General features: G+C 44.0%; 1 protein-coding gene across 1 annotated transcript in view; it reads left to right on the top strand.

The window, feature by feature from the left end:
• The window catches only part of APBB3 (amyloid beta precursor protein binding family B member 3), a 70,140-nt gene that overhangs the window by 34,870 nt on the left and 13,774 nt on the right, over window positions 1-21,496 (top strand). The window contains exons 7-9 of the mRNA XM_068277814.1: window positions 7,483-7,488; window positions 17,634-17,748; window positions 18,998-19,085. Of these exons, the coding sequence (XP_068133915.1) occupies window positions 7,483-7,488; window positions 17,634-17,748; window positions 18,998-19,085 (209 nt within the window). The remainder of the gene's footprint in view (window positions 1-7,482; window positions 7,489-17,633; window positions 17,749-18,997; window positions 19,086-21,496) is intronic.

Genomic DNA, 21,496 nt, shown 5'->3' on the forward strand with positions numbered 1-21,496 from the left:
GCCGGTTCCGTTGGCAAACGCTAATGTGAACCGAGCCTAAGGGTTCATAAACTACTACTAAGAGTCAGATTCTTTCTGCTGTTGGATAGAGTTAGGCTATAATGCAAGGTAGTTCTCCCTGATAACTGATAAGAGGTCATAAAACACATGAGTGTAAAAATAGATATAGATTAGATATAGTTTGTCCTTTATCCAATTGACTTTTTCTCCAATGTTTTCACAGAAAATTTATCACAGGTGGCGGCATATTTAGTCCTGTCAGATGTAGCTCTGCAAATACCGGTATGTTTGTTTTTGAGAATTCCGAAGCCAGTAATGCCTGGTCTCCCAGAATGCTCTGGGAGGAGAATTCCACCTAGCTTAACAATCTAGGCTAAGCATCACTGGAATGGTGTGGCTACATACCAATATACAGCAAAAATATATATACTAGACCTTAGGCCCGTTACACTAACGAGCGCTAGGCCTCTGCCGCTACACCCCTCACAACCCCCTTCCCTCCCGCCCCTGTTGCCACCGCATCGGCCCCAGGTCAGCGCGCATGCCCGCCCCCTGCCCCGTCCTCCTGTAGTGTCCAATGTCTGCCCACGTGCCGCACATGCGTGCTGGCAAAAAAAGCATAGACACAGGGACAGCAGAGGACGCATGGACACAGGGGTTTTATCCTATATGAAATAACATATATCCTTATATACTCGCATATAAGCCTACTTTTTCAGTACAGAAAATGTGCTGAAACGTTACCACCTCGGCCTATATGCGAGTCAGTGAAGCAGAACGGATGGTGGAGCAAGTTTTGCTACGGGCAGAGGAGCGTAAGGATTGTGCATTAGTGATCCTGCTCTTGTCATCTGACTCCCTTCTGTTTCTGTGCCCCTCAACCCCTGCAACATGGTGTGCAGAGTGCACTGCACAAGACTACCGGTGCCACCTGGCTTGTGGAGCAGAGTGTGCAAGCAACGTGTCAGCGGTGTAATGATCGGGGATTCTTCCTGTGCGGCATTCGCTGTCTCTAATATCTATGATGCCATCTAGTAGTGTTTTGAGACACAGCTGTATCATCCTTGGGGCACATCTGGCTATGAGGGGGCTAACTTTTACTGGGGGCACATCTGGCTACTGTGGAGAGGGCTGTATTGGGGAGGGGGCTAATACACAAGTCAATCACTTTTTCATGGTTTCTGAGTGAAAAGTTGGTACCTCGGCGTATATGCATGTTGGCTTATATGCGACTTTATACGGTATATATAGTGTATTTGATACTGAAACCAGGAAAATTACTGTAAAAGTGGGCATCCTGAATGATTAGTCTGTGACAAATGGGCTCTCAGTGCTGTAATCAAACACGTTGGAAATGATAATTGATTCTGATTTCTGACAACTGATAATGATGGACGAGATGTAGATAATGATTCTTATTCCTTTGGAAGAGGCTTTGCTTCCATTGGGTTTAAATTGCTGTATCATAACATTTATATAGCAGCGTCTCACTCTGGCTCTGTCTATAGGTAATAAAGTGACAGAAGAGAGATGGGATCCGGGGAAACTTTCCAAATTAGTAAAATGAGTAAATTGGAGTTCAGTGCTGGCATGAATCCACTTCCCCTGCCAAGCTTATACACAGAAAATCAGATTAGCGGCTTCATCAATATGCCAGCATCTCTGCCTTTTGTGTGGCCAATTCAATCCTTTTAAGAAAATAACTATTGAATACGCTCCATTTTTCAGGTGCTGGTGACGTTTTTAATTTTCTCTGGATAAACTAATTGCAGAAAACAGATTTTTCTCTCGCTCAGACAGCAACAATTCAGCCCCCCCCCCAAAAAAATAGGAAAATGTAGAACTCCTTGTTTGCTCATATTTCCTAAGCTGTTGTTGACATTATTTTAAAATGACACCACTCTTTTAGCAATTTTATTGGTTTTATGACCATCTTTTATTCACTTTATGAGATTACGTAGCCAGGGCTATCGACAGGGCCGTGCATTGCTTTTCTTCCAAGGTCGGAGTGACCTCCACTTTGTATAAAGGATAGATTCAGTCAGGCTGAGCTGATTTCATCCGCTGGTCATGCTGTACCCTTATTGTGTGTGGCGATCACTAACAGCAAAAAGTAGGATTTTAAATATTGTCAGAAAGTCAAAACAAGTAACCACAAGGACAAATAGAGATAAAAGAAAACTAAAGTGAATTTAAACTCTAGTTCGAAAAATAAAACTGCACATAACAGCCTTAAATATCTATCTACATCAGTGCTTATATCTAAAAGATTAGGGCCCATATCCAATTCACTTTTTCTCCAGAGTTTTCTCCTATGAGATAATTTTGCATCTTCAATGTAAAATAACTTTTTAGCACTTTGCAATGGAAATAGTACCAAAAAGTTGGTGGATGTACTGTCAAAATTATTTTTAGTATTTTATTGGTTGCTGGTGGTTTAACCACTTTGTCCTCCACTACAGTATATCTACGTCGGCTGTGGCACCCTCCAAGCCACAGTGACGTAGATATACTGACCTCCTTGCAGCCCTGCTGTGCACGGTCGGGTGCGCTTCAGAGTGCACCCTCCGGCACTGTCAGCTGCAATACTAATTGGTGGAAGGGAACATGTTCCCTTTTGGCCAATTAGTCCACCCTCCTCCCATGAATGATCGCTGCAGTAGTGAACTACATCGATCCTTCATCTGTCCCCCTCGGCGCACAAACAGTTAAAAAAAATGCACAAGCAAGCAGCCACACTCACCTACCTCGGTCCTGCGACTGTCGTGAAGTCTGATCCTCCGATCACCGCTCTGAAGTCAGCCGCATATTGCCGGAAACCCGGGTCCCGGCTTGATGACGTCATCAAGCCGGGACCCGGGTTTCCGGCAATATGCAGCTGACTGCAGAGCGGTGATCGGAGGATCAGGCTTCAGGACAGTCGCAGGACCAAGGTAAGGTGAGTGAGACTGCCTGCTTGTGCATTTTTTAAAACTATTTCTGCATAGAGGGGGCTGCCTAATGGGGGGGGGTGCATCTGGCTATATATTATTGGGGGGGGGGAGGGATATGTAAAGGGGGGGGGGTGCATATACATGGGGGACATCTGAGTAACCAAGGGGAGGGGGGTTTAAAAATGTTGCACATCTGGGCACCTGGGGGGGGGCCCATAACTTAATACTGGGGACACATTTGGCTATAATGGGGGGCAGCACTAATCTTGGGGGTACATCTGGCTATAATGGGGTAATCCTGATCCCGGGGACACATCTGGCTATAAAGAGGGGCACTATTCTTGGGGGTGAATCTGTCAATCGATTCTGGGGGTGGCAAACACAGGGGACACATCTGGCTATGCTGGGGGGGCTGATATTGGGGACACATCTGGCTATACTGGGGGGGGGGGGGGTGATACTGGGGACACATCTGGATATCTATACTGGGGCGACTTTAACTGGTTGCACAGTTTTTATGTCAATCGCACTTTTTATTTTTAAACAGAAATTGGTCAAAATTGAGAAATAATGAATTTTTTTATTTTTTCCACCTTTTTCCCATTAAAATGCATAGAGAGGAACATTTTATTTGGGACCAAATACCCCCCAATGAAAGCTTAGTTTGTCTTGAAAAAAACGATATATAGATCATTTAAGTAGCACGAGTACAGATGAAGTTATTGGTGATTAAACAGGGACACCGCTAAAGCGTCAAAACTGCTCTGGTCAATAAGGGGAAAACAAGGTCTGGATGCGAAGTGGTTAAAAGGCACTTCATTTACAAATTGTAAGGCCCCGTTCACATTGCACGCGTTCCCGTACGCATTTCGGGAACGCGTGCGGAAGGCCGACACGCACGACATCAGACAGTGCATAGACTACACTGTCTGATGTTCACACTGCATGCGTTCCGGACCAGTGCGGTCCGGGAACGCATGCTGCACGCGTTTCCTAGCAAAACGCGCGGCTGTTCTATTCACTTTCAGTGAATGGGATCAGCCACGCAACGCACAGAGACGCACATGACGTGCGTTCCTGTGCGTTGTGTTCTGAACGGAACGCGCCTGCATTCTGTGATGTGAACGGGGCCTAAAAGTATCACTTAGGAGAAAACTCAGGTGAAAAAGTGAATTGCATATGGGCCCGTGGCCCTTATTCCAGTCAATTTTTCTCCTAAGTTTTCTCTTAGGAGATAGTTTTTCATCTTCTATTTAAAAGAACTTTTTAGCACTCTGTAATTGAAAAAGTACCAAAAAGAAGATGAAAAGTAGTGTCAAAATTATGAGTATTTTCTTGGGTTCTGGTGGCTTAAAAGGCATTTTATTGAAAAGATGTGAAAATGTCACCTAGGAGAAATTGTAGGAGAAAAAGTGAATTGAATAAGGGTCCATATGCAATTCACTTTTGCACCTGAGTTTTCTCCTAGGAGATACTTTCCATCTTCTATTTAAAATAACTTTCCAGCACTTTTAAACTAAAAAAAGTACCAAAAAGTAAGTGAAATGTACTATCAAAATTATTTTGAGTATTTTATTGCTTTCCGATAGATTAAAAGGCATTTTTGTGATGATTTGCTCAGCTGCCTGTGCAGGCAGGCAGCCTTGTGACCATTGTGTAGGTTTGCATGCTGCAGGACTCTGGAAAGAAGAGTTTCTGTCAGTTTTGCAGCTTGTGCTTGCAGAGGAATTTGCATATGTTGTCATGCAAATTGCCTGGCCACATTCATTGGAGGCGTGTACTATAAGTACTATGTCTTTCCCACAATGCTTGGCTGTTCATAAGGAATCCGTCCTATGTAACACTCCTAGTGGGGTGTCAGCCATGCTCTTGGTTTGAAGATCAGCTTAGAGTAATTCCTGGAATCTGCGCTAGGCAGGTGTTCCCTAGTGCAGTTAGGATTGTTTATCTGTTTGTTTGTCTGTTGCCATTGTCCTGTCCCAACGGTGGTCGACAGGAAATGGTTCTGATCTCTGTTCTTGGAGTATAGCTGGTGCAGCGGTTGAAAAAATATCACCTAGGAGAAAACTCAAGAGAAAAAGTCAATTGCATATGGGCCCGTGTCTCTCAGCACTGACCGTAACTGTTGTTCCTTCATTTGCACTTTATTTATTATTACTGTGTTATTTTTATTATTATATCGGTTCAGTTATTTTACTTCAAAATCTGTAAACATACAAAACAGAATCATCGGCAGATGACCAGCTTAAAGTGTACCTGAGATGAATAAAAAAAAAACATACCTGAGGCTTCCTCCAGCCCCTCTCGGCCTGATTGCTACCTCGCCGTCCTCTTCCCCCTCCCGGATCCTCTGTTAAGGCTCCCGGTAACTTTGGCCAGTCGGGCCTTACTGCACATGCGTGGCCCGGCAAGCTCCTCCTCCCCCTCGAGCTACGCATGCGCAGTAAGCCCCGGTTTCTTAAGTTACCGGGAGCCGTAACGGAGGATGCAGGAGGCAGAGGACAGCGGCAAGTGATGGATCAGGCAGAAAGGGGCTGGAGGAAGTCCCAGGTATGTATGATTTTTTTTTTTATTATTCATCTCAGGTTCTCTTTAAGCACAACATACTCATTATTGTAGTCAAGATAATAGTCAGAAATGGACAATTGAATATGAGATACATGTAGCTCCCAACTTACGAGCGGCATGAAACTGGGAAGAAGTAAAAAAAAAATTCCAAAAAGGAATTTGTACTTCTTGAGAACATTGATTTTTAAAAAATTCAAAGAAAAAATGTTATATAAACTCTGTAAAATTACAAAATATAGTGTACTGCGTTACACTAGAGAGAAACCCAGTGGAGGCAGAGGGAGACAGTGGAGGCAGCAGTGGCACAGAGGGGGACACTGAGGGAACAGGGGGACAGAGGTAACAGAGTAGTGGGGCAGAGGTGGCACACTGAGGGCACAGGGGGACAGAGGTGACATAGTTGGGAGAGCAGCGGTGCCACAGAGGGGGACACTGAGGGCACAGGGGAACAGAGGTAACAGAGTAGTGGGGCAGAGGTGGCACAGAGGGGGACAATGAGGGCACAGGGGGACAGAGGTGACATAGTTGGGGGAGCAGTGGTGGCACAGAGGGGGACACTGAGGGCACAGGGGGAAAGAGGTGACATAGTTGGGGGAGCAGTGGTGCCACAGAGGGGGACACTGAGGGCACAGGGGAACAGAGGTAACACAGTAGTGGGGCAGAGGTGGCACAAAGGGAAACTCTGAGGGCACAGGGGGACAGAGGTGACATAGTTGGGGGAGCAGCGGTGCCACAGAGGGAGACACTGAAGGCACAGGGGGACAGAGGTGACATAGTTGGGGGTGCAGTGGTGCCACAGAGGGGGACACTGAGGGCACAGGGGGACAGAGGTGACATAGTTGGGGGAGCAGTGGTGCCACAGAGGGGAACACTGAGGGCACAGGGGGACAGAGGTGACATAGTTGGGGGAGCAGTGGTGCCACAGAGGGAGACACTGAAGGCACAGGGGAACAGAGATGACATCGTTGGGAGGGGGGGGCTGTGGTGGCACAGGGGGGCATAGAGAAGGTACAGGGGAAAAAGATAGCTCAGTGTTCCAATTTAATAACGGATTCAGGTTAAGAATGAACCTACAATCCCTATCTCGTTCACTAACCGGAGACTACCTGTTCATACAAATAAAAGACAGATCTGTCAGTTTTTTACTACCTACTGTAACCGCAACTTGGGAAAAAGTAATTTATAGTACATCTTACCCTGGGAGAAGTGTATATTTTATATGCTTGAATTTTACATTTTAAAATTGTTTGTGATAGTGGTCATTTAAGTGCTTGTGTTCCTTTCACGTAATTATACATTTGAAACCAAACTATGAAATGAACAGCATAGCAACATTTAGCATCAGGTAATACTGCAATCTAAAAACCATAATTGCCAAACAGAAGCAACCAGGTGGAAGCTGACTGGTGGCTAATGGTGGCTAATTTTTCACCCTGTGCTGTGCCCACAACTATTCCTTGCTGTGATCATGTTCTCTGAAACATCAGATAACTTCAAGAATGGATTTTGACCTGTCCAACCTTCATGAAAGGAAGAAGCCTCCTGGGCCCGATGTGAGCTATATATAGGATATTCTATTGTCAGAATCTAGAGGATCTTCCAAGAACAACCACTACCAGATAAATTATAGAAGTAGATTAAATGTGTGATTTTGAGTACAGCCGTTAAGTGCTTCGTTGCACTGAGAGGCATTGAAACCCCATAAATCAGCATGTTTGCCTTTTTCAGGTTCATGTAGCCCCCTTTGGGGATAGAAGAAGTAAGAGCTGCTTTATAGAAAGCAAACCATAAATGGCATCTTGAAATAGACACAGCGGTGCACTCATGCTGTTTGCTATGTTTAGCTGAACCTCTGGGGGTTTTTGTATTGAATGAGTAAAGCTGAATGTTTTGTATGGCATTTGTGTGGCAAGTCTTCCTAAAATGTCTGTTTGTTTGTTTCCTTTCTCCTTATGGGCATTCCATCTATTGAAAATTGAAGAGACAGGTAAGCGATTATAACACAGTATATTATGAAGAATATGTTGTGCTTTTTATTTTTCTCTTATGTTGTGTGTATTAGCATTTTGGCACTATTCACTAATTGATTCCCTCAGGCTCCATTCAAACTTTGCAATCCTGCACGGTGCAGGTGAATGTTGTAGTTTTGCATCCTACACTGTTATTTAGTATCTAGATAGCCCCCACATATTTTGCAGTGCTTTAAAGAGTATATGTAGTCTTGTCAAAAACTGTCCCTCACAATCTAATCCCTACCATAGTCATATTGTCTATTGTAGTCTAGGGTCCATTTAGGGGGAAGCCAATTAATTTATCTGTATGTTTTTGGGATGTGGGAGGAAACTGGAGTGCCCGGAGGAAACCCACGGGGACAACATAAGGGGGTTCCCAGTGCTACAAGGCGAGAGTGCCGTCCACTACCCCACCTTTCTGCCCAATTTAAATGAAATCATTTAAGGCCTCTTGCACACTGCACGCGATTCCGATTCAGATTCCGCTTTTTAATCTGTTTTTACATCCGATTCAGATTCAGATTTGCAGTGTGCAGGGAGCAAACTGCAAATCTGAATCGGAATCTGATGTAAAAACTAATTAAAAAGCGGAATCTGAATCGCTTGCAGTGTGCAAGAGGCCTTAAATTGCGTTTTCGTTTGAATTTTCCGATCCAATTTTTATGCATTGTTAAAATGGCCGTCAGTGCTGCACCTATCTGTGTACGATGTGCGATTCACACTTAATGAAAGTCAATAGGAATGCGGAAAATTGGAAGTCAATTACATAAAATTTACTGTAAATTGACTTTATTGATATGAACGAAAAATCATAAAGTAAAAAAAATCAGATACAAAAAAATGAATGAAATAAAATTGGGACCGAAAAATTGCAAAACACAGAAACAGGAAAGAGAAAAAAACACACAGAAATGCATCCAAAATTTGCAGGGATAAGTGTGATGGCTGCCTATGTGTAACCAACTTAAAGTAAAGCAGAGCCGAAGCACTCTCATGTATTTTACCATATATATCAGTGGGAACATAAGAGAAAACACAGACCCTACTCTCTGTTTCATTTTCCACTGCTCAGCATGCTTCTAATCATCCCTATTAAAATCCCCAACTGAGCATTTAGAAACCCAAGCCTGCCCCCTTCTGGCTCTGCTATAATGACTCAGCTATAATGATTCCTGAGCAAAGCCAGACTGAATGCTCAGTTGGGGATTTTATCAGGGCTGTTAACAAGCAGGCTGAGCATTGAAGAATGAAACAGAGAGCAGGGTAGGTATTTTCTCTAATGTTCCCACTGATATATATGGTAAAATACATGAGGGTGCTTTGTCTCTGGTTCACTTTAAACCTACACTCCCCCATCATTAATCCATATTTTGATTCTGCACCATAATCTTCTAACCCTACCATGTATCCCTAAAATCCTCTTACCTTATCCTCTAAAGCCCCGTACACACCAGCGGATTTCTGCTGCCTGGCAGGGATCAGTACGTGAACCCTTGGGTGACTGTGCAGTGCTGACGCTGTACAGATGTGTCATCATCAGCCTATAGGCTAGCCCCGCGTTGGTTGCTATGGAGGGGCAGAGGGAGAATGAGTGGCGCACAATGGGGAAATGCCTGGGCATCGGGGACTGTGGGATCTTTAGCTGACATTGGGCAGCCACTGTACACATGTTAGATTGACTCTCAATCCTCAGCCGAGGGTCTTTATTGTCTGCCACAGGCGAGTTCAAACCAGTGTGTGTATTTTAGGATTAACCTGCTTAAAGATTACCAAATCCCAACCACTAAAGACCCATACACACGGCGGATTTTTGCGAACGACGGGACGTTCAAACGACCCATCGTTCACAAAAATCCGCCGTGTGTATGGGCCTTTAACCCTGCTTACTAGTCACCTTTTATTGTACTGATATCTGGTGCTGAATCCATCTTTCCTCTCTATCCATACTGTATCACAGGGGTATCAAACGCAAATACAAAGTGGGCCAAAATTGTACATGTGACCAAGTTGCGGGCCAACCTCAATGTCTAATGTCTGGTACTTTCCCCTCCCTCCCCATATGGCTTCACTGGTGATCTATGACTTCACCTCCAATATAGCTTCCCTGGCGGTCTAGAGGGGGACAAACATAATGCAAAATGGGAAACTACTTGAGGGCCAAATTTAATGGCTCAGAGGGCTAGCTTTTGACATGTATGCTGTATCAGCACTTTAACAATAAAGCGTTTGGGCACTGTCACTGGCTATGGTTAGCCCCCAAACCATATATTTTACCATGCAAACTGCTGAATTGGGCTATGTCTGCATCCAAATCATACTGTCATCAGGATGCCCAATCCATGGCACCAAACCACCCTGCCTTCATCCTACAGCCTTGTCCCTACTCATGCTTTAAATCACAGGTGTCAAACACAAGGGGGTCCTCCTTGCCATTTTATGTGGCCCTCCAGATCTTCAAATGAGCACCATTGTAAGCAGTAAAAGAACACTGCCTCCCCATCCAGAGGAGCACATCAGTGACAGTGTTTCTGGTTGAAACATTGTCAGTTTGAGCAACAACTCATGGGACCCCTGGGCAAAATTACCATGAAGCCCTCCTCTGGGGATCCCCCCTAACTTACCAAAAAGACTGGGTAAGTGAAGGCTAGCATCTTGCCTTGAGCAGCATTTCATCTTGAATTTTTTCTGCTGAAGCAGCACTGGGGAATCTAAATATTAAACTGCTATACTGCGCTACTCTGCAGAAGGGGGAGGAGCTTGCACCCCCATGTTAACTATAGTTACGCCACTTAATTTGAGACTGTCCTTAAAGTGAACCTCCGGACTAAAAATCTACTCAGCAGAACTGAAAAGGATTGATGTTTCTTTAACAGTTTCACAGCATCAGAACTTTGTTTTTCTTACCAAAGCATCATTTTTAGCTAAGCTCCACCCATCAAAGAAAACTGCCCAGGCTTTTTTCCCCTAATGCTGTGCAAAGCATGATGGGATTTCCTATGTTGTTGTTCACGTTGCCTAGCAACTGGGAGGGGTGATCAGCACACAGGACAGTTGGAACTGTGTCTCGTGCACCCTGTCACCTCCTTTCAACCAAAAAGATGGCTGCCCTCATGAAATCAAAAATTTGCCTGTTCTTTCAAAACAGGGGGGGGGGGGGGGGGGTACGAGATTATATTACCTATCTATTTTAATTAACATAACTCATGTAACTTAATGACAGTATGTTTGTTTAGGCTGAAGTTCCTCTTTAACCACTTTCCGACCGCCCACTACCTATGGGCGGCGGCAAGGTGGCTCCCCCAGGACCACGTTAACGCCGATCGGCGGCGGCACCTGGGGGACTAATTATCCGGCGATCGTGCGCAGGGATGCGTGTGCATCTGCCGGAATTAGGCTCCGCACACCTGCGACGTCAACTAGGTTTTAGATTTTTGCCCCTTACGTGATTGAGTTTGACACACCAGATCTAAATCATCAATTGTACGTAGGATGAAGACCACAATATTTATCATTAGTTTATTCACATTACATTTGCATTACATTACATTGCACTCTTGATTTCCTCTCTGTTTTGATTGCAGAATATGTATAGTTACCTTTTTACCTTTAGTTTTATTTTTATGGCCTTTTGTATCAGTACATTCACTTCACTGAGGAACAGTGATGTGCAGCTAACGAGTGCAGACAGTAAAGCAGAGATTTCTGGGAGATTTTGGCTGGCCCTGTTGAACAGTGGAGCTTGACTTTTGTCATGTATGAGCTCACAGCAGCTGCCCTTGGGTATAGCTTGTCTGTGTGGCTCTGTGTGATGAGTCATTGACGTGATTCAAATAAAGAAAGCTTGAACTTTACATGCTTACAAAAACACTGACGCGTTGGAAATAAAATGGTTTTTGCAGCTGTATAAGTACAGCCCTTTCTGCTTTCTTGACCATTCACCAGAGATGCTCCAAATTAAGTCCTTAGCCCATAGCCAACACTTTATTCCCTTTGGCGACACCCAGGCCAAAAGGAGGGCTCAGTGCCAAAAAATGAAAATAAAGGATCATGATGTACAGGCTAAAGCTACTGACACATGCTAGGCTAGTGTTGCCAATCATAAGTTATAGTTAAAGAGAAACTCCGACCAAGAATTAAACTTTATCCCAATCAGTAGCTGATACCCCCTTTTATATGAGAAATCTATTCCTTTTCACAAATAGACCATCAGGGGGAGCTGTATGACTGATATTCTGGTGAAACCCTTCCCACAAGAAGCTCTGAGTACCGTGGTACTTCTGGCAGTTTCCTGTCTGTGAACCTTGTTGCATTGTGGGAAATAGCTGTTTACAGCAAGCAGCAGCTACATCACCTGCCAGCAGTAAAAATGTCACCATGTGATAAATGTCCGAATGTGAATCAGGGATTTAAAAGATTGTTACAATGGGCAAACACTGACTAAATCATTTATACATAATTATTGTAAAAATGAAGCACTTTTTTTATTACATTATTTTCACTGGAGTTCCTCTTTAAAGCAAACCTGAGGCCAAATTAAAATAAAATTAAATAAAAAAAAACAGATACCATACTTGATCCTGATTGACTATGGTGAGGGAACACTTTGGATCGTATATAGCCATGCCATTCCTATCCTGGTCCCCTTGTTCCAGCGCTGTCACCCCGGTTGGCGATTTTGAACCGATAGAGGCTCCGGATGTCTTCAGGAGCCCGAGTGCTTCTGAAGATGGGCGGCTCCGTACTGTGCTTGCATGAGCGCCCTCTCTCGCATGTGCAGTACGGAGTATCCTGTCTTCAGAAGCACTCGAGCCTTCGAAGACTTCCAAAGCCTCTCACAGCAGGAGATTTGAACGGTGGTGAAAGTGCTGGAACAAGGGGACCAGGAGAGGAAAGGGAAGGCTCTATAGGACCCAAAGCCTTCCCTCTCCATAGGTAAGTATCTGTTTTTTATTTAAATTTAGCTTTAGGTTTGTTTTAAAACATTTGACATTATCTCTGTAGACAAGTTGTCAGTTGTCTTGTCTTTATTTGAGAAGTTTTCTTTTTTCTCTTGTTTTTTATTAGTTTTTTTTACATAGAAGAACTAGATTATATACCATCTTTCCCCTAAAATAAGACCTCCCCCGAAAATAAGACCTATCTCATATTTCAAGTATGCTTGAATTATAAGCCATCCCCGAAAATAAGCCCTAGCTGCGCACAGTGTGACGAAAGTTGGGGTAATACCTGCGCTTCTCCATACCCCTCCCCCCACCCACCCCCATCACCACCACACCACTGCTGCTATGGCCGATTTACCTCTCCTGCTTCTGCCCCCCTCCTCCAGAAAGTCGGATCCCCCTGTGGGCTGCGGCTAACGCTGTGCATAATTCAGATCTTAGATCAGCGGTGAAGGCAGCTAAACTTGAACAGTAACAGAGCCCGTATACAGGTAGTGATCTCTGTTTACTTCCTGTGTAGGGCGGCGCTGTTACTATACAACTTTAGCTGCCTTCACCGCTGATCTAAAAGCTGTATTATGCACAGCGTTAGCTGCAGGGGAATCCGACTTTCTGGAGGAAGAGGCCAGGAGCAGGAGAAGTAAATCAGCAGCAGCAGAGACGGGAGTGTTATCTGCTACTTACACTGGCTATATACTAGGGAATCTGGCTATAATACTTCGGGGGGATCTGGCTACCCCCAAAAAATTTAAGACCTAAGTGGAGATCTTGGTTCTTACAATTCACCTTTCCTCCTAAATTTTCTCCTAAGTGATAGTTTCACACCTTAATAATAAAATGGCTTTTAAGCCACCAGCAAGCAAGAAAATAAATAATTTTGACACCACTTTTTCACGCATCTAGTGAAAAATGGCGCCGGCAAAAAAATGGCGCCCCCTTCTGCCCGATATATGTTTAAAACGATATTTATTGTTTTAAAGGTTAAAATAGTACAGACCTTTTGAACCAAATTTATCGTTTTAAAACTTTTTTTTTTTGTCCTGCCTGAACGATATTTATCGTTTTAACCCCTGCTTTGCTGCCGTTTGGAAAATATCTGCCCGCCGGCTTTAATGTTTAATAGCAAAGCCCCCTAAAAAACTAAAAACACCAAATTTGCAGGGAATGTTAAGAAGAAAATTGTGAACAAGAGGAAATTTTTTTTTCAAAAAGACCTTATAGTTTTTGAGAAAATCGATTTTGAATATTCTTCTTCTGACCGTGGGAAAATTAAACGCCCGCCGACTTTAGCGGTTAATAGCAAAGCCCCTTTAAATGCCAGAAACACCAAATGCGTAGGGAATGTTAAGAAGAATAGTAGGAACACGAAGAAAAAAAATTGTTTAAAAAGACCTTATAGTTTTTGAGAAAATCGATTTTAAATCTTCAAAGAGGAAAATGTATCTATTTAAATCGCGCAATGACATTTCCGTGGAAACGATTCCCGCCGACTTTAGCAGTTAATAGCAAAGTCCCCTTATATCCTAGCAACACCAAATTTGCAGGATATGTTAAAAAGATACTGGGAAACATAATTTTTTAAAAAAATAGAATTTTTTTTTTTTTTTTCATTTAAATTTTTGGTATATGTTCTGAGTGTGGGAAATTTTCTGAAAAAAATGATGTGGGGTCCCCCCTCCCGAGCCTCTGTAACCCCTTGTCCCCCATGCAGGCTGGGATAGCCAGAATGCGGAGCCCCGGCCGGAAATGGAAATGGGTAAAGGGTACTTTGCACCCCTATACTCATTTCTCCTGGGAGGGGGGCAGACATCTGGGTTCCCCTTCTTAAAGGGGACTCCCAGATGCCACCATGTACCCCCACCCAGGGAGTCGTCGCCCCCACCTCCTCCTGGGGCACCGGAGGTGGGGAAGAGCCCCTTGTCCATGGATTGGACAAGGGCTCCAGGGGGGAGGGGAAGGCTTGGCCGCCCCTCCCCCCCGAAGCCCCCCCATACCATGGGCCATGCGGGCTGGTATAGCTCAGGGTGTGAAGCCCCAGTCGGCCGGGGCTCCGCATTCTGGCTATCCCAGCCTGCATGGGGGACAAGGGGTTACAGAGGCTCGGGAGGGGGGACCCCACATCATTTTTTTCAAAAAATTTCCCACACTCAGAACATATACCAAAAATTTAAATAAAATTTTTTTTTATTTTTTTTAAAAAATAATGTTTCCCAGTATCTTTTTAACATATCCTGCAAATTTGGTGTTGCTAGGATTTAAGGGGACTTTGCTATTAACTGCTAAAGTCGGCGGGAATTGTTTCCACGGAAATGTCATTGCACGATTTAAATAGATACATTTTCCTCTTTGAAGATTTAAAATCGATTTTCTCAAAAACTATAAGGTCTTTTTGAACAATTTTTTTTCTTCATGTTCCCACTATTCTTCTTAACATTCCCTACGCATTTGGTGTTTCTGGCATTCAAAGGGGCTTTGCTATTAACCGCTAAAGTCGGCGGGCGTTTAATTTTCCCACGGTCAGAAGAAGAATATTCAAAATCGATTTTCTCAAAAACTATAAGTTCTTTTTGAAAAAAAATGTTCCTCTTGTTCACAATTTTCTTCTTAACATCCCCTGCAAATTTGGTGTTTTTAGCTTTTAAGGGGGCTTTGCTATTAAACATTAAAGCCGGCGGGCAGATATTTTCCAAACGGCAGCAAAGCAGGGGTTAAAACGATAAATATTGTTCAGGCAGGACAAAAAAAAAAGTTTTAAAACGATAAATTTTGTTTGATAATGTAAGTGAATGGGGCACCATTTTTATCTAACGGTGCTGGGCGCCATTTTTCACTGACCCGCTTTTTCACATACGTTTTGGTATTTTTCAATTGCAGAGTGCTGAAAAATTATTTTAAAGAAAAGATGAAAAATTATCTCCTAGGAGAAAACTTAAGAGGAATAGTGAATTAAGGGCCCTTGACTTTTCTGACTTAGGTTGCTGGACATTAGGAAGAAGCAACAAAAGTGGGACACCGAGAGCCCAATATAGTGTAGTATGTACTGGTATATGAAGTGAGACTATGGTAAAAAACAAGAAAAGGACGGGAAGAGAAAACGGGAGCCCAATATGGTGTAGTATATAGAGTAATGATGATGGTTCACAGGGTAATTCTATGATATTATACTCACAAAATTAGGTTGCGAACCAAGCAACCACTTCGTGTGCATGCGGGGAAGTACCGTCCCCGCTCGGTCTTGTCCAAATCTGGTCGTAGCTCCTTCAAAAAATCCACTTGCCAAAGTGGTAACCCCTAGCTTGGGGTAAAAACGTCAGAACAGAATAAAGTAGGAGGCGCCCGTGGTATGTTTGTATTATGATTCAAAATTGTAGATGGATAGCCATACGAGTGGCGGATAGAAATAGTGAAAATAAATGAATAAAATAAATAAATAAATAGGGTAACGGATGGTCCTACCTTATGAAAGTAGTCACTCCGCTACAAGGTATAAAAAAGTAACAAACTTTATTGGGCACTTTTGATTGACAACGCGTTTCGCGGAATAGCAACCGCTTCCTCAGGTCGAGTAACCGTGCCTTGTAACAATTGAAGGTTATCCTAGGCGCCTGTGAGTCACAGGTCACAGGCGCCTAGGATAACCTTCAATTGTTACAAGGCACGGTTACTCGACCTGAGGAAGCGGTTGCTATTCCGTGAAACGCGTTGTCAATCAAAAGTGCCCAATAAAGTTTGTTACTTTTTTATACCTTGTAGCGGAGTGACTACTTTCATAAGGTAGGACCATCCGTTACCCTATTTATTTATTTATTTATTCATTTATTTTCACTATTTCTATCCGCCACTCGTATGGCTATCCATCTACAATTTTGAATCATAATACAAACATACCATGGGCGCCTCCTACTTCATTCTGTTCTGGTATATGAAGGTGTGTGGAAAGAGTATGTGCTCACAAGTCTGTGTAACCGCATAGACAACTACTGTAAAAGCAGGTGGGGAGATTAGATCTGTCCCCACTCAGGATTAAGAAGTCGCTCTTTGTAGATCAAGGAAAAAAGGGGTAGCGCCCGTCCACCAAGGGTGGATATGTATAATGTAGTATGAATACAGAGGCACCAGAAGGATAAAAATATTTAAAACGTTTAAAATGAGGAGGAAGTGGTGGACTTGCCTCCTCCGGGCAGACACAAGAAAATGCCAATACATTTTTAGCAAAATAGTTTATTTACATACTCCAGTAAAATACAACGCATTTCACGGGAGTGACCCACTTCCTCATGCAATAAGATGGAGCATATACAAAAACAGGTCTGGTACTATGCTAAGCGCCTCTGTCTCACAGGCAATAAGATGTAAGACTTGACAAAAACAGGTCTGGTACTATGCCAAGCACCTCTGTGAGACAGAGACGCTTAGCATAGTACCAGGAGGATGGTGACAGTGTGGTGGATGGTGGTGTGGCAAGCAGTAGGAGGGGTGAGAAGGAAAACAATAACCCGTGGTCAATACGATACGCCAGGCAGATCACTCACCAACTCACCAAGAGAGATTGGGGGCTGCTGTACACACACTAGAGGTGGCCCTGCCAGGCAGTCTCGAATAAAAACCATTTTGCATGTTTACAAGGCTTTATTGTCTTACATAGACTGCAATATTGAAAGGTGATCGAGACTGGCTGCTCCGGCACCACAAACAACCCTTCTTTAAACTAATTTCACGCATGCAGCGTAATGGGTACATACCTTTGAGTACCATAGTAGCATAGTACCAGACCTGTTTTTGTATATGCTCCATCTTATTGCCTGAGGAAGCGGGTCACTCCTGCAAAACGCGTTGTATTTTACTGGAGTATGTAAATACATTGTTTTGCTGAAATGATCTGCATGGAGGTAAGTCCACCACTAACTCCTCATTTTAAACGTTTTCGATCTTTTTATCCTTCTGGCGCCTCTGTATCCATACTACATTAGGAAGAAGCAGACAGAACTCTATGCGAGCAGTTATTCTCAGGTTTGTGAATGATAAGAAGCTTAGGATCACAGTTGCCCAATAAGTGTGTCCCTATAATTGGAGGGCTCCCTGGAAAGCAGCAGAGACAGTTTACAAATGCTGAAAGGTTTTCTTTGCTCGTATAAATATTAAATAATGTTGCTAATTCTCACGGGCTTCTTCTGTTTTAGAGACTTTGCCTTTGTAGCTAATGACAAGGACACCTGCATGTTGAAGTGTCATGTATTCCGATGTGATGTCCCAGCTAAAGCCATTGCCAGTGCCCTGCATGATATGTGCTCAAAGGTATGTATTTATTACACTGCATGCATGAAATGAGTTTAAAGAAGGATTGTTTGGGGTGCCCGGAGCAGCCAGTCTCAATCACCTTTCAATATTAAAGACAGTGAAGATTTGTAAACATGCTAAATTATTTTCAGTTGCAATTGCCTGTCAGGTCCGCTTCTGCCGAGGATCTAGTGTGTACAGCAGTCCCCAATCTCTCTCAGTGAGTTGATGACTGACCTGTTTGGTGGATTGTCTCAACCACGACTTATTGTTCTCCTACTCACCCCTCTACAGCTTACCACTCCACCATCCGCCACACTGTCACCATCCTCCACCTCCATAACAACAGGATATGTCACTCGCCTGGAGGCTAGCAATGCATCTGCACAGCCTCAGCCTTGCACTGTTGCCTAAAGGATCGAGTTCTGATCCTTGCAGAGTGACAGGCCTTGTGTGTGAATATGAGGCTTACTTGAGAAAAGGTATAGCCACTACTACAAAAATGTTTATATCAGTGCAATAGAGCATTTGAGTTAACAAGCATGCAGATCAGGTGCTCTGACTGAAGTCTGACTAGATTATCTGCATGTTTGTTACAAAGTGTGTGATGCAGATGCTGCTAATACCAGAAAGATCAGCAGGACTGCCAGGCTACTAGTATTGTGTAAAATGTTTAAAATAAATATAGCAGCCTCCTTATGCCTAGCAAGGCATAGGTTGTGGTGCAATGTCTGCTAGGCGACCGGGGCATAGGTTGTGGTGCAATTTCTGCTAGGCGACCGAGGCATAGGTTGTGGTGCAAAGTGTGCTAGGCGACAGGGGCATAGGTTGCGGTGCAATGTCTGCTAGGCGACTGAGGCATAGGTTGTGGTGCAAAGTGTGCTAGGCGACCAGGGCATAGGTTGCGGTGCATTGTGTTCTAGGTTACATGGGCATAGGTGTCTGTGCAAAGTGTGCTAGGCGACCTGGGCATAAGTTGCGGTGCAAAGTGTGCTAGGAGCACCTGACTGCATTTGTGACATTCTCAAGCGGTTGTGGCTAGCTGAGGAGGCGTGGCCATACTTGCTCAAGTGCAGTACGGCTGCCCTTATTCATGAAAAGGAGCGCGGCCACGTAACATATCCAGCAAGCTCTTGAAAGATATGTTTTGGGGGTCCGCTCACGGCAACAGTGGAGGCCAGGAAGATATGGCAAACCTCAGGTACACTTTAACTCTGCATTTGCTTAACATGACATTTAAAGCACCTTCATTGTTTACCCTTCGCAGATCATGTCGGAACGAGCAGTGGCCAGTAGCAGCATGAGTCGCTCTGTTACCCTGGAGACGATTTCACCTGAGGATTTGCCTGTACAAGGTGGGCAGATAGCCAGATATATTCCTCCCCTATAAATTGCCAGTGCACTGCAAGATGTTATAGCCTTGGTCACATGGGCGGCACTACACTGGGGCTTTAGAATCACCTATGCAAGTTGATGGAGCAAAGTGTTCTGTATACGCAGATAGGCACACAGTATAACAAGTTAGAACTCTTTACTGAAGAAAAACATGCAGAGATAAATCATACACCACCATCAGGAAATGCAGCTTACTTAGAACAGAGAGGAACACAGAATTAATACAGGAAATCACAGTACCATAGAGATCATTGCAGCACTTTACATTTTACAGTGACATCTTGTGGTTGCTTTACTATACTGCAGTTTTAAGTAATTCTGTTGATACTGCCAACACACGTGAGAGTTTCTCTCCAGTCGGGACCCAGTCGGACTATAGCATCCATCACTGATGAGAAATTACAGCCACAAACCTCCTTCCACACAGAGAGTGAGTTCTGAGAGCAGGGAAGAGATAAAAAGGGTCAATAGTTCATAGTTTTTAGTTCTGGCATGCCTCAATGAATGAGATAAAACATTAAAAACTTAAAAAGTAGATTCAAACATAAAAAAAAGACTACCATTTTTTTCGGTAAATAAGATGCGCTTTTTCTCCCACAAAAATGGGTAGAAAAAGTCCCTGCATCTTATATGCCAAATACAGGGAGGCTCTTGGTGTGGCGTCTAGCGAGGTTCTGAAGCGGCATCAGTTGGGACAGTCACCCGGGGACTGCATCTGTTTTGACATGCTGGCTTAATACCTCTGCTTGTGAGTGCAATACTACCTTTTATTCTATTAAATGAAACGTTTTTACGCTATGTTAGCCTGTCTTAGTCCTAGTGCTTATTGAAGAGGAAAGGGCGCTCTGGAGTGAATCAATTGTATTGCGGAGTGCGCAAACCCCCAAAGGCCATCATTCCCACCTCCGGATAGATTGGAGGACATTTGGGTGAGTGCGGGCACTTAGGGGGGGTGTCCCAGCACAATTGGTGTCCATGAGGTGACGGTTTAAGCACTGGTGAGAGGTGCTGGGAAGCTTTGAGCCTCGCAGATATACACTATGTATGTGTTTTTCTTTTTGCATGTAACGTGGAACATGACCTGTGTGGATTGGAGCTACTGATACAGCTAATCCCTCTCTTTGGATTGTCTACGAAAGACCCTGAAAGGGATGTGAGACATTTTTCTGCACTGGTAGTATATGTTTTTGGAGCGCGGACTTTTAAAATTTATTGACTTTAGATTGTTTAAACACAACAATTTTGGAACGCGAACCACGTTTGCAATTTATATTGGATTTTGATCCTAAGCGCATAAGAGTTTTTTTCCAAATACAGGGAGTCCTAGGCTTACGAATGCCCGCCGATACGAACCGCTGACCCGCTGCAATGTCAGAGGCTCCCTGTATTGCCCCCCAATTTGTCCTCCGCTTTCCCCCGTGTTTCCTCATCTGCTCCAATGTATAACTATTAAAAGCAGGTCGCCTAATGTATGACTCCAGCGGCAATCAGAGACCTCTCCTCCCCTTCACTGTTCCCCTAGTGCTGGTTTCTGCTGAAGACGCGATCAGCAAAAAGCCTGCACTAGGGGAGCCATGAGTGAAAGGAGAGGTCTCTGATCGCCGCTGGAGCCGTGGGTTAGTCGAGCCGTGCTTCTGCTTCTGATAGTTAAAAGCCGTGCTTCTGCTTCTGATAGTTAAACATGGGGGGAGTGGTGGACAAATGAGGGCAAGGAGGAAACATAGGGGGAAACGGAAGACAAACTGGGGGCAGAGAAGGATAAACGGGAGCAAAGGAGGACACACAGGGGACCGAAGGAGACACATGGGGGACAGAATTGGACCCATGGGAGACAGAAGGGGACACATGAGGGACAGAACTGGACACATGGGGGACACAGGAGGACACAATAATTGGGGGAGAGCATCTACAAGACGCTCCTGGTTCATGGACACACCAGGTTTAGTATATATTTTTTCCCCTGGTTTTTGCCCTCTAAGCCTAGGTGCGTCTTATATTCCAGAGCGTCTTATATGTATGGTATACAGGACAAGGTGAACACCGCTCGACTCCACCACTCTTTACTGCAGTGCTCGACCTGGGCAGCAAATCCAAAGTACTAGGAAGAAGAGGAGAGGTCCGCACTTGTCAGTAAAACGTAAATACTTTATTATGGACGTATCCAAGAACAACCATGGCAAGCGTACAGAGCTGACATGTTTCGGACTATCAGTCCTTACTCATAGCTATGAGTAAGGACTGATAGTCCGAAACATGTCAGCTCTGTACGCTTGCCATGGTTGTTCTTGGATACGTCCATAATAAAGGATTTACGTTTTACTGACAAGTGCGGACCTCTCCTCTTCTTCCTTATACCTTTTGTATGGTAGTT

Source organism: Hyperolius riggenbachi, chromosome 3, assembly GCF_040937935.1.
Source record: "Hyperolius riggenbachi isolate aHypRig1 chromosome 3, aHypRig1.pri, whole genome shotgun sequence".
Lineage (NCBI taxonomy): Eukaryota > Metazoa > Chordata > Amphibia > Anura > Hyperoliidae > Hyperolius > Hyperolius riggenbachi.